Source organism: Alosa sapidissima, chromosome 22 (genome assembly GCF_018492685.1).
Source record: "Alosa sapidissima isolate fAloSap1 chromosome 22, fAloSap1.pri, whole genome shotgun sequence".
In the NCBI taxonomy this organism is placed as follows: domain Eukaryota; kingdom Metazoa; phylum Chordata; class Actinopteri; order Clupeiformes; family Clupeidae; genus Alosa; species Alosa sapidissima.
In genome coordinates, this window is record NC_055978.1 from 5,253,778 (window position 1) to 5,267,168 (window position 13,391).

At 42.0% G+C, this 13,391-nt stretch overlaps 1 protein-coding gene and 1 long non-coding RNA gene across 2 annotated transcripts; one reads left to right on the forward strand and one right to left on the reverse strand.

The window, feature by feature from the left end:
* Positions 1-658: 658 nt before the first annotated feature.
* Positions 659-9,114, forward strand: pik3cg (phosphatidylinositol-4,5-bisphosphate 3-kinase, catalytic subunit gamma). The gene is made up of 11 exons (XM_042078885.1): positions 659-811; positions 1,526-3,547; positions 3,733-3,798; positions 5,085-5,310; positions 5,418-5,521; positions 5,697-5,843; positions 6,042-6,132; positions 6,305-6,435; positions 6,802-6,913; positions 7,018-7,175; positions 8,038-9,114. Exons 2-11 carry the CDS (start codon positions 1,538-1,540, stop codon positions 8,317-8,319), a joined length of 3,327 nt encoding a protein of 1,108 aa, XP_041934819.1. The 5' UTR covers positions 659-811; positions 1,526-1,537; the 3' UTR covers positions 8,320-9,114.
* Positions 9,115-9,511: 397 nt separating this feature from the next.
* Positions 9,512-13,109, reverse strand: LOC121697349. The gene is made up of 3 exons (XR_006026429.1): positions 12,905-13,109; positions 12,106-12,260; positions 9,512-11,304 (listed from the first exon to the last, which is right to left on the reverse strand). It is a non-coding gene; the product is annotated as an uncharacterized LOC121697349 (long non-coding RNA).
* Between the last annotated feature and the right edge of the window lie 282 nt (positions 13,110-13,391).

Consider the following 13,391-nt stretch of genomic DNA (forward strand, 5'->3'; position numbering starts at 1 on the left):
TAACAGTGCATTTATTATCAATTTTGTGTAGCCACGCAGTGTGCGAGCTTGCTAAAAATCTGACCGATGATGGACGTAGACATCACCGTGGTGAAAGAAATAATAAAGAACACAAGTAGGCAAAGACAGACTTAGGCTTAGGTCTATCTCTGCAAAATATATATATATATTTTTTTTTACCTATCCAGGCCTAAAGTACAAACCAGTAACTAATAGGGCTACAACAGGTTGTGATTTTCCTTTTAAAAATGATGTTTTTCCCATGAGGAATTGCAACTTTTAAGCGAACTTTTGAACGTATGCTGCTGCACTTGCATTTCATAAATTGAATTCGCTTCATTTTATATACCACCAGGGGGAGCCAAAACACAACACATCGTAATGTGTCAGTAGGCCTAATGTATTGAAATAAAGAACGGATAGCTTAAAACAGTCATGTTAGCCTAGATTAATTAGCCTATTCCATGACAGAAAAAATGTATGCTTTATTTTATACTTTTCCATAATTGGAACACTTGGTTGCTTATTACATCTATCTAAGTTATAGCCTACGTATATAGGCTACATGCAGACAGTACGCCCAGAGCCCGTCATTCTCTAGTACGCCTGTTCTGTGGGAGGAGAACATGCGCAACAGAAATTGAAAGGGGAGGGGAAACAGCTCAACTGTCATTTCATTTACACGAGTAGCCGCTGAAAGAGCTGAAAGTAACTTCTCAAGTCCCTTTAGATAAATGACAGTTTAGGTCTAAATGTCAATAGTTTGTTGGTTGTCATCTGCTGGAGGCTGAGTCTCTTCGTTTGCTGAGCAGTAAGTATTTTTGTAGCCTATTCAAAAGAACCTGCTTGTGTAAGCAGTAACAGACGTACCGTTAGTTTTTTGGAGGCTGATCGATCACCAACAAAGTAATATGTTCTCAACAATGTTAGCATTCTTTGTTGTTTGTCTTGGACCACTTCGATGTTTTACATGTTCGTGGACATATTTGAGCGAAGTGTCACTTCACACATTACATTACATCAACGTTAAATGATTAAATGAGACTATTTGTCACAAATTGAGTTTTGTTTTATGAGCTCATCCGGAAATAGTAGTTGCAGAAGCGTCGTAGTCTGTTACTGTAAACTTCCTACTTTTAAGAACCTCCTTTTCATGCATGTTTTAGCCTACTAAAGCAAACTTATTGACTATCAGGAATCCTCAACAACAACTTGTAGGCTGAGTTACAGCTACAGGCTTACGTTTTGTGTCATGTAGCCATATGAGATACTGTGATACATGTGTGGCTGTGTATTGTTTTATGAAACATTGCACTCTGACGGAAAACCCGCTAGGGGCTGTCCTTGAATCACAAGATTCAGTCAGTTATTATTATAGCCTCAGGCATTGGCAGAGTGGTCATGCACATGCATTCATGTGGTTGTTCATTGACTAAAAGGTGTGGTGACGTCTTAATTTAAGTAGGCCTATAGGCCTTGCATGGTGAAGTAACATAAATGTATTTGTTACTATTTTGTTCCATAGATACTTTTGGTTATGGAAGAGCAGTTTAGTGATGATGAATCACCAGTAGTCCATAGAGAAGACAACAAGAGAAGAAGACGAAAAATGAAGGCATTTACATCCAACGCAGCTGTTGCAATGGACCAGATTGCTGTGGAGTTTGTGCTCCCCACTACTAACAAGACTAGCAAAGGCCCAGACACTCTGCATTTAGAAGTAGCCGGAAATTGCACGGTGGAACAGGTGAAAGCTCAGGTTTGGCTCCGAGCTGTTGCCAGTCACCTCTGTCCGGAGTTCTACCAAAAATACTCCCCAGACCACTGCATCTTGCTCTACCAAAAGAAAGGAAACTGGTGTGAGATTTACGATAAACACCAGGTGTTCCAGACCTTGGACTGCATCCGCTATTGGAAAGCACTGAAGAAGGACAACGGGAAGATTCACCTGGCCAAGAGGCCTCTTCCGTCAGAGGAGTCTGTTCAATATCAGAAGTACTTGAACTACTTGATTGGATACGATGTCACCGATGTGAGCAACGTGCACGATGATGAACTCGAGTTCACACGCAGAAAGTTACTCACTCCCCGCAAAATTGAGTTGTCTGACCGAGATGCCAAACTCTATTCAATGGATCCCTGGGTAACTACAAAACCACTCCCTGAGTATCTCCTCGGCAAGATTAGTAACAGTAACATCCTGCTGGTGATACACAGGAATTCATCCAGTCAGACTATTAAGGTGTCAATTGATGACACACCTGTCCAGGTACTCCAGACCTTCTTCACCAAGATAGCTAAAAAGAGGGCACTGTTTAACATTCCAGAAGATGTCAGCGAGGCAGATTACGTGCTTAGAGTTTGTGGACGAGAGGAGTACATTTTCGGAAGCTATGCCATCAAAGATTTCCACTGGGTACGGCAGTGCCTCAAGAATGGAGACGAAATCCACCTGGTGCTAGAAATGCCCCCAGACCCTGAACTGGACGAGGTTCACAGAGAAGACTGGTCGCAGGTGGACGATTGCACCGGAGTGGCTGGTACGCATGAGCAGTTGACCATCGATGAGAAGGACCATGAGAAGGTGTTTACAATTTCGCTGTGGGACTGCAATCGCAAATTCCGCGTCAAGGTGCTAGGCATTGACATTCCTGTTCTACCCCGTAATTCCGAGCTGATCGTGTTTGTGGAGGCCAGCATATTCCACGGGCAGCAGCTTCTGGCCCAGGAAAGGACGACTCCGAAGCCTTTCACTGAGGAGGTGCTGTGGAACACTTGGCTGGAGTTCAACATCAAAATAAAAGATCTACCAAAAGGAACTCGACTGAGTCTGCAGGTATCGTGTGGTAAAGCCCAAACCCAGTCGTCCAAGTCGTCCAGTCAGGACAACGGAGGACACGACAGCAAGAGCAAGAACCGTCTGCTGTATTACGTGAACCTCCTGCTGATTGACCACCGCTCTCTGCTGAGGCAAGGAGAGTTCGTCCTGCACATGTGGAAGATGCCCGACAAAAGCGAGGACAACAGCAGCGTCAATGCCGACAAGCTGACGTCCGCCACCAACCCGGACAAGACCAGCTCTATGGCCATAGCCATACTGCTGGACAAGTACTGTTACCCAGTAGCGCTGCCCAAGTGCAGAGAGTGCAAAGAGGCTTCGGATTTGGAGGGGGAGAGAGGGCAGAGGGACATGCCGAACCACCTGCGAAAGCAGTTCGAGCAGATTGTCGCCACCGACCCGCTGCACCCGCTGAGCCCGGAGGACAAGGAGCTCCTGTGGCACTTCCGACAGGAGTGCATGCGGCACCCCAGGGCGTACCCCAAATTCCTCGGCTCTGTGAAATGGGGCAAACAGGAAGCCGTGATGGTGACCCATCAGCTGCTCGAGAGGACCACCACGTGGGACAGGAGCTCGTTAGACGTGGGCTTAGCCATGCAGTTGCTGGATTGCCACTTTTCCGACGCAAACGTGCGCTCCATGGCTGTAAGGAAACTAGAGACACTGGATGAAGATGTTGTCTTGCGGTACCTGCTGCAGCTGGTTCAGGTAGCGATGTCATAGCTGATTTGTTTTTACACAACTTCCTCGTTGCGGAGTGATTTGCATGTTTCATGTCACCACTGACTCCAAATACAGGCCAACAGTGAAACCTTTGTACAGTATTCAAATTGACTATGCGTTGTGTAGACTTGTAATATTGTACATATCTTATATTTTGCACCCTCATACAGGCAGTGAAGTTTGAGCCGTACCATGACTCTGCTCTGGCAAGATTCTTATTAAAACGGGCACTCAGGGTAAGCATATAATTGCTATGTAAAGCACATAGTTGTATACATTTACATTTACAGTTTTTTTCAGTCGCTAACAAGCGTTTGTCTAACCAGTTGTTACATTTTCAAAACTCTAAACACAATTAGCACAACATCGGTCATTTGTGGCCATACCATTCACACATTTCATGTCGTTTTCACACAATATGCAGTCAGTGAACACATTTCCACAATGCTTACATTTTCTTAACAAACAAGCTATACCTCCCAACAAAATGATGGATTGTTTTTGCAGTATTTACGAATGTTAACACACAACATCCCACAATAGCAAAAACAATATTCCAAACCTTAGATACAGTATAAAAACCTCTGCTTCAGCTACCAAGCGGTTTTATCCCATCGCCTTGGATACTGTAATATCAGATGCGATGTTTATGAAAACATGTGGCCTAACCCTGAAGATCGCAGAGATTATATACAGTGATTTTGTGCTTGTTTTTTGTTTTGTTTTGTTTTTATCTGGGCTTTTTGCTGTTGTATTTTTGTTCAGAATGCTCTTGTGTGTTTCATGGGTATTTTGTTCACTGTAAGCAATACTGTAAACTTTTTCTGTTCGATCATACTGTAAACAATATTTCTACTGAACCTCCTGTAGTAAACAGTAAAGGGAAACATTATTTGCTTTTTACTGGAATGCTTTAAACATTACATGTGGACATACAGTTCCCAACCAAGAAATTTAGTGTAAAAACGGCGGATTGCATGTTTTGCATGCAAATACCTGTAAAACTGAAACATAAAAGTCTATGCAGTTTTTGTAACGTCAACAATAGCCAGTATTTTGAAACCTGGTGTACTTTGATTGACTGCATGTACCTTGTGAAGTGAAAACAAGTGTTTGACAGTTTGACATTATTCTTTGACAGAATAATTTAATTTTGAGTCAGATTTCCAGTGTTTTGGTAAAGTTAGTGTGTGCAGAGAAAGATGTGTTAGTAATATATTTAACAAAATGTGTTTTTGAGAAGAAAATTATCCATTTGGCCCATTGTGTTTTGTAGGTGCGAGTCAGTGTTAAGAGTTTAGAAAAAGTATCTGAAGTATGGGTGAGCGCTTGTTAGCGATTGAAAAAACTAAGCCATTAACATTTAAGCATTTTAACATTTAAGCTACAGAGCTACAGCTACAGCAAATACTACTGCATACCATTGCTCTGTTAAGCATACCATTGCTATGTGAAATCTCTCTGTTATCTTACTCATTCACACATCTTGAGCTGAACTACAAGTCCCTCTCCCTCCACACAGAGCAAGAGGATTGGCCATTTTCTGTTCTGGTTTTTGCGAAGTGAAATTGCCCAGTCTATGCACTATCAGCAACGCTACGCGGTCATTCTGGAGGCCTACATGAGAGGCTGCGGGGACGCCATGCTCCAGGATTTCAAGAAGCAGGTGGAGATCACAGAGGCTCTGCAGAAAGTTACCCGCGAGATCAAGGCAGTCTCTCAGGAAAAATACGATGTCTCAGCACAGGGTGAGACATGAACTGACAGCTTAAACGACAGTACTTGAAGTAATAAAATTGTTATATCATAATAAATTTGTTGCGATAGTTGATCTCTGATTGGTATCGATGAACAGTTGTTTTTCAGCTACGACAGAAACTGGAGAGTTTGCAAGTGTCAGGTTTGCCAGAGAGCTTCAAAGTGCCTTATGACCCTGGCCTACGAGCTGGAGGTCTTGTGGTAAGTCAAGCCTTTTGTTGTCTGCGTCTCCTTAACAACTACCCATTTTTGTGGCTTTTTTTGTGCGTGTGGGGCAGTTTACTTCCCCTCTTGTGTTCCTATGATAGATAATGTGTTTAACCACCATAATGAACAACGTCTTTGTCACGTTCACTGTGACCACATGTCTTTGCAGATTGAGCAGTGCAAAGTTATGGCATCAAAGAAGAAACCGTTATGGCTGCAGTTCAAGCGTGCAGATCCCACAACCTTGTCTAGTGACACCATTGGAATCATTTTCAAGGATGGAGATGACCTTCGTCAAGACATGCTCATCCTACAAGTATTGTTTCTTGATGTTTCACTCTAGAAAAAGCATTCTAGAATATTTTAGAATGCCAGCAGAAACGTGTGTTTGCTCCATTTTGTTTAATATGTTTGTGTCTAAACTTAGTGTGTAAAACTAGTCCTTTCAGTTGTGTATGCTGTGGTAACATTCAAAAGTAGGACTGACTATGATGTGCACTATTGGAACTCTTAGATCCTGTTGATAATGGAGTCTATTTGGGAAGCTGAATCGCTGGATCTATGCTTATTGCCATATGGCTGCATTTCCACTGGAAATAAAATAGGTATGCCCTCCTAACAGAAATATATGTATGATTTATTTCAATTATATATAAAAAATATGAGTTTATATATTCTAATTAGAATTATAATCAGAATACTAAGTAAATACTACTTCTGAATACTAAGACAAATTCTATATAGCATCTCAGCATTATTGTTGATTTTTTTCAACAGGCATGATTGAAATCGTGAAGGATGCCAGAACCATTGCCAATATACAGCAGAGTATCGTGGGAAACACCGGGGCCTTCAAAGATGAGATCCTCAATCAGTGGCTCAGGGACAAGTGTGTGAGTGAGGACAAGGTACGTAGCCTTCTGTCTGGATCATGCAGCAAGGCCTAAGGGATGTCGCTAAACATGTGACAGGAAGGAAACACCCCCGACAAACGCATTTCCTGATAGCTCACGCTCTTTGTCTGAGAGGTTATTCACTGATACTAAATACAGCTGACATGCTCATATTTATCACAGCAACTCTTTTCTGTCTTTTTTTGTGGTCCAAAATAAACGTACATCCTGGTGACATTACTGACAGTGGAAAATACAGGGGTGAAGAAGTCAGTTGAGTTGCATCAGAAGAGCAACTAGCCTTTTACCACTAGGCAGTTGTGTGTAGTGCAAATAACCATTTCTTGGAAGGTTAAGCTGTTCTCATATGTCTGTTTTCAGTTTCAACAGACTGTGGAGCGCTTTGTGTACTCCTGTGCAGGCTACTGCGTCGCTACCTATGTCCTCGGGATTGGTGACCGCCATAATGATAATATTATGATCACAGAATCTGGTACATTTTAAACCCTTTTACTCAGCCTTGGTGTACATTGAAAACATTGTTTGTTTACTTGTTTACCATTTTAATACTTAACAGTGATTTATTTCTTTGTGAAGGGAACCTCTTCCACATTGATTTTGGTCACATTCTGGGCAATTACAAGAGTTTCCTGGGCATCAGCAAGGAGCGGGTCCCCTTTGTACTGACTCCTGATTTCCTTTATGTCATGGGGACGACAGGGAAGAAAAGCAGTCCATATTTCCAGAAATTCCAGGTATTCGTCTCAAAGTTAACAACCATATGTATAGGCCTAACACCCGGGCTACACCAGATCCACAATGAAGCTCTGAGTAGCGTAAACATAGGTTTAGAAGGCTGGTCTAATTTTTTGGAACGTATGCGCTGCTGCTATCACGTCTGGTGTAGCCAGTTCCATTGGCTATAGTGGCAGCTAATTGTTGCATCCGACGCTATGCAAATGGAACACTTCAGTTATGTGCTCGTTGTAGCCTCCCTGTAAACAATATTATTTAGTAATGCTTGTATAGACTGTATAGGGGCAGCCGTGGCCTACTGGTTAGCGCTTCGGACTTGAGCAAGGCACTTAACCCCTCACTGCTCCCCGAGCGCCGCTGTAGCAGGCAGCTCACTGTGTCGGGATTAGTATGTGCTTCACCTCACTGTGTGTTCACTGTGTGCTGAGTGTGTTTCACTAATTCACGGATTGGGATAAATGCAGAGACCAAATTTCCCTCACAGGATCAAAAGAGTATATATACTTATACTTATTTTTCAACTGAGTGAACATTTTGTTGCCTTGTCAAGTGTCTGTGTGTAATATTCCAGCTAGATTGGTAGCTCATATTCTACACATATCTACTTGTTTCTGATGTAGAGTCTTTCTTTCTCTGAACTCTGAACATTTTTATAAATTATTTTATTGAACTCTTTTTTTCACAGAAATAGACAAGCACTTTCAAAAATGTCATTGTACATGTACAAGGACAATAAGGATTATCTTCTCTTCTCTTCTATTAGCACTTTATTGTGAAGCACTTTGGTGCGGCTCAGCCGTCTGTAAATGTGCTATAGAAATAAAATTTGACTTGACTTGATTATTCTTTCTTTGAACTCAGGAAACATGTGTGAAAGCCTACTCAGCTCTGAGACACCACACCAACCTGCTGATCATTCTCTTCTCCATGATGCTGATGACCGGTATGCCCCAGCTGACCAGCAAGGAGGACATAGAGTACATCCGGGAGGCGCTGACGGTCGGCCGCTCGGAGGAGGAGGCCCAGCGCCACTTCCTGGACCAGATTGAGATCTGCCGAGATAAAGGATGGACTGTACAGTTCAACTGGTTTTTGCACTTGGTGCTGGGAATCAAACAGGGAGTGGAGAAACGATCAGCTTGATATTTTCAATCTCCGTCTGGTCGCAAGGGACACCGTTTCACAGGACATGCTTTCACCTGATGCTCTCAAATAAGTAAAGACATTTTTTTTTTTGTTAGCGATTGTGTTTATGTCCTTCATAATCTCAGTTGTGGATAATGAAGTGGCAAGAACATAGGTTTCAAACCCAGTTGCATTTGAGCTGAAGCTTCAGAAAATATCAAATTTCATTGTATCTGTCTTTGCAATGTAGCATTTTGCAAGCCCCTTAGAAAAAACACAGGCAATCTACTCATAAGGCGGGATTAGAAGGATGTCTTTCTGTCGGCAAAGAATGAAAATGATTCCTGTTGACTTGCCATTTCACAGTGAATAATACATTATGTAATATGCTCTGTTACTCGTGTCACTGTTGTGGGCTACTCTTTTCAGTCTTAGTTTTGAGTGCAGTAGTGCTGTTTCATATTTTTATGAAGGCTATTTATATTTAATTCAGGCATGTAATTATTTAGGTAGTTGCCTAATACTATAGTGCCACTTACCACATACTGTATGGTCAAGCAAACCTCTTCTGATTTATTTGTATTATTTTTTTACAGCAGAAAGTTGTGACTTAAATCAGTGAAGTCTTGGAAATGTAGGATCCCTGAGTGTGGGATGTGTTCTCAAGTGAGGACTGAATTGTAGTCTTAAATAATAAGTAAGAGATGTATTTGTGCAAAACAGTAATTTATCAGGTCCTCCCCTTTTTGTAATTATTTAGGGGTCTCTAGGGGTCTCTCAACTGATGACAATAAAAAACAAAGTGTTAATGCACCATGTGTCAAATGAAAAAATTCTTGATTAACCCTCTCTGTCAAATCCTTTAGTGAAATCCTGACATCAGGATGATATAGCTAGCTTTAATTAAATTAGAAGTTTGCATTCATTATAACTTTATAATGTGTGCTATTATTTTCCTCTTTGAAAAAAAGTTTGAAGTCGTTGTCATAGGTTACAATCATCTTAAACTCCATAATTTCCTTGTTTTATGTTGGCAATAATTTACCTCAGTTGAACTGTGTCTTTTGACTGAGCAGACCATTTTTACACAAAGGCACTTCCTGTACAATGGGGGGGGGGGGGGGGGGGGGGGGTTGGGGCAGCTGAAGCCTTTATAAGATCATGAACCGCATTTTTGTTTCATGAAAGAAATATTAGCACACAATAGACAAACATCAATAGGTCCCAGAAACCATTATCTGCAGTGTACAAGTCATGGGAAAGGGGTTACTTGTAAATGTGGCATCAAAAGCTTTAAGAGCCAGATTTAAACAAGACTATAAATTACAAGAAACAATATTACTGTGATAAAACCAGCATGTACACAATCACTGTCTAGGCCCACTATCTACTGTCACAGACATGAAAGCTCACTTCTTGATGAAATTTTAAACCTATAAAAAATGGAAATTCCATTTCAAATGCACATTACACAACAGATACAGTTGTTGACCTCACTGTTAACTAGCACACCAACAGAAAGTGAGATGAAGAGGAAAGTATGATCAACATTGGAAAGTTATATTTTAATATAAGCGAAGCATGACTATTAACCATGGAGACTAATGCCGCCATATAGTTGTAGTGAACATACTATTATTTTATACTCAAAATAACTTGTTTAAACTTGCAATAACAATCTGGTTGTTCATCAGCCACACCTTGTAAGGAAGATGTTAATGCAATTGTCTTGTCCAAAACCACCAGACTGCCAACACACTCTCATCACAGATACTAGTATGTTACTGTGGTTTAATTGTATCACATCATACTAAACAGCGGAAGTGAGGACATTACAGATGGTAGGTCAGTTGGGGTGAGCAGAACTGGGTATCAGCCGTATCAGATCTGGCAGTTCTACATTATGTTGTCTATGTTGCCACCTAGTGGACAAAACAAGGATTTAAAGTTCTCAAAACAAACAAAAAAAAAACAAAAAAATGTGCATCCACCCATCCACCAAGCTGGCTTCTGCCTTGTACAGAAAATATTTCAAATCAACAAAAAATAACCATATAGTATATTGTATCATACGTGTGAGTGTGTGTGTGTGTGTATATGTGTAGCAGAATCTTATTTTTGATTATGACTGATATGATTGAGTATCCATCAGTCCATTTACAATTTACCATGATTGAAGCGATTAATTAAATCAGAAACTCTCGGGGTCTGTCTCTCTGGAGAGGATGGATCTGTTGTGTCGTCGGAGCCCCCTTGAGACGCTGAAGACTGGGCCGTGGTATCAGATGCAACCGAGGAAGACGCCACTTGTCTGGGCATGGGTGAAGGAACCCGGGAGTTGTTGTGGGGAGCAGGCCCAGAGACTGGGGGGTTTATCTCCTCAGACACAGCAGAATGAGTGCAGGTAGTACCTAAGATTTCTTTTATTGGAGTAACAAAGTGGGAGACACCCACTGGCTTGGGCGGTGGGCAAGGCTTCACTGATACTGCTTGGCTCCTTGTTGCAGGTAAAACCCGGGTTGGATCCAAATTGGAAGATTTGGAAGCTCGAGGATAAGGAATGAGCTTTGTGGCAGAGCTCTGGAGAGACCCTGTCGACGGCTTGGTGGGTGTTGTCTGGACAGAAGACGGGCTAGAAGCACCCACAGTCGGAGCCGATGTGTCAGAGCTAGAGAGCTGTGCGGAAACTGTGCCACTGGATGTGCCACTTTGTCCTGTGGTGGTCAGACTGTCAGAGGGCAGTCGTCCAGCTGTGCTTGGGACCACAGAAGACGGGGATACCGATGAATTCGAGGTCAAAGTGGCCACGGTTACCATTTGTGGTGCACTTTCCATGCTTTTGAATGCAGTGGAGCTGTCTGGAAAATCGAAAATGGTTGTCGATAATCGATAAGACTGCCCCTTGGTGTAGCTGCCAACGAGTACACGGCACACAAACATGGAATGCATGCCATGGTCAGATGTCTAAATGGGAGTAGAGGGCATCCCGGGCAAAGTAGCACCCTGCGAATGATCGCAAAAAGTAAAACGTATTAAAATATCTGACAGTGGAGACATTTTTAAAGAAAACTAAAAATGAAAGAAATAAAAATGATCACAGAGACATATGATCATTTGAAAAATCATTTGATATCAATTTTGGAAAAAGTTTTGAAATGACTGCAAGGCGCGCTGTGGCGTTAGTGGCTACAGAGGCTCTGAGTGGCTACAGTGTCCATACCAGATTCTACTACACGTGAACCCTGGTTCAAGTCCGACCTGGGTCATTGCCCAATCCCATCCCATCTCACTACCTGTCACTCTCTTCACTGTCCTGTCTGATTAAAGGCATAAAAGCCACAAAAACATATGGTAGAGTGGGGTAAAACGCGCCCCCCCCCCCCAACCCCTGCCCTTTGTGTTGCTATTAATGAATGAGGGGCATTGCTTTGACAGGATGGGGGCTTTCACTCCACTGCTGGGGCAAAACGCTCCTTTTGCACAACTCATGTAAACTCATGACATTGTCACTCAAAACTAGGATAGCAATGCTGCATATTAGCTGTTTGTTTCACAGTAATGTCACATATCCCTTAAGGGTTTCCCCCCACTCTATTCTACTTAAAAATCCAAAGCATTTACTACTGGGCTCCCCTACAGTTGTGGAGTATTTGTATTTTACACATCTGTCATAACTGGCAGAAAAGATAATCCCTGAAGATCCATGTCGACATATGAGTAACATTAAATGTTTTCATTACAAATAGGCTATTGCACAAGCAAATTTGGGATTCTTTGGGACGGGAGAGAGTTGTCGATTCTCACCTTCTCCGTACTCTGCTCCCTTGCCACCACACTTGCAGTCAAAATTCTGGTAGCAGAGAGAATCAATTAACTTAGAATCTGATTCTGTGCCATGAAAGAGCAGAAATTTCCTTTCACCATACTTTTTATTGTTGACTTTCATCCGCTCCCTTTTCCTGCAGAAGACAAACAAAAAGTAGGCCTGCACAATCAACTCAGTTTGTTATACTATGGTTCAGCTGTGCTAATCCATTAAAGGAGAATTCCGCCGATTTTTCACATAGATCGGTTTCTTGAGGTCAACGAGTACTGTCGGTACAAAAAAAAAAAACTAAAAACAATCAGTTCTACATAGCTCAAGTTGCTGCAGCCAACAGCTAAAGTGCTACACTCTGAATACACAGTGAATGCACTAGCCTGGGTAAACCCAGACTAGCCTGTTAGCAAATTTGAATTGGCTCTGCAGGTCAGTCTGGAAAGGAGCCCATTCACATCCGTTTCCGAATCACCAAAACTCCAGGAAATATGTGTTCGATGCACTTCTGAGACGAGTTTATTGCACCAATTTAAGTTTAATTTCACTGTTGGTTATGTCCCTGGAAGTCGTTAAAGGTCAGGTTTGGAAACAGGCGTCAGTGGGATCCTTTCCAGACGGACCCAGGCTATGACTGCACAGGATGTCATGGAGATAATGGGAAATTAGAACAAACGAGACCACTGTGGTTCAAGCACACACTTTTACTCTAAAGCATTACAATGGCTAGAATAATATTAATATTAAAGTATCACTGCTAGCGATAAAGAGGTTAAACCATCATACCTGGTTCTAGCGGTTTGGACATCATCAGAAGAGACAAACTTAGGTCTTCTTCTAACCGGTCTCTAGGTACCATATCTTAGATTCTTATGCACCATATCTGTGAAAGTGTGTTAACATTTTCAGGAATATCAAAAACTCTCTCTGATGTACTTTGACTCTCTCACTCTTTATTAACATCTCTCTCAATCTATGAATGTCCTTAATGGAGTTGTGAACAGTGTAGTTTATTCACCTCTGTAATGTACATGTCAGTACTGAGGGACTCTGGCCGCCCTGCTGGACTGGTTGTGTATTGTCGGACAATCATTTTTTGATGCCATGTGCCTTTGTTGTGGCCTGAATCCCACCTCCAACTTGCCACTCCCTGTTTTTTCCCGCCACTTTCTGCCCACACCTGTGCTGTTCATCAGTCTGCTTATTATCTGTATTGATTTCTCCTGTCCCTTGTTTGTCCTCACCCAATGATCTGTCTCCTTTGTCTAGACCG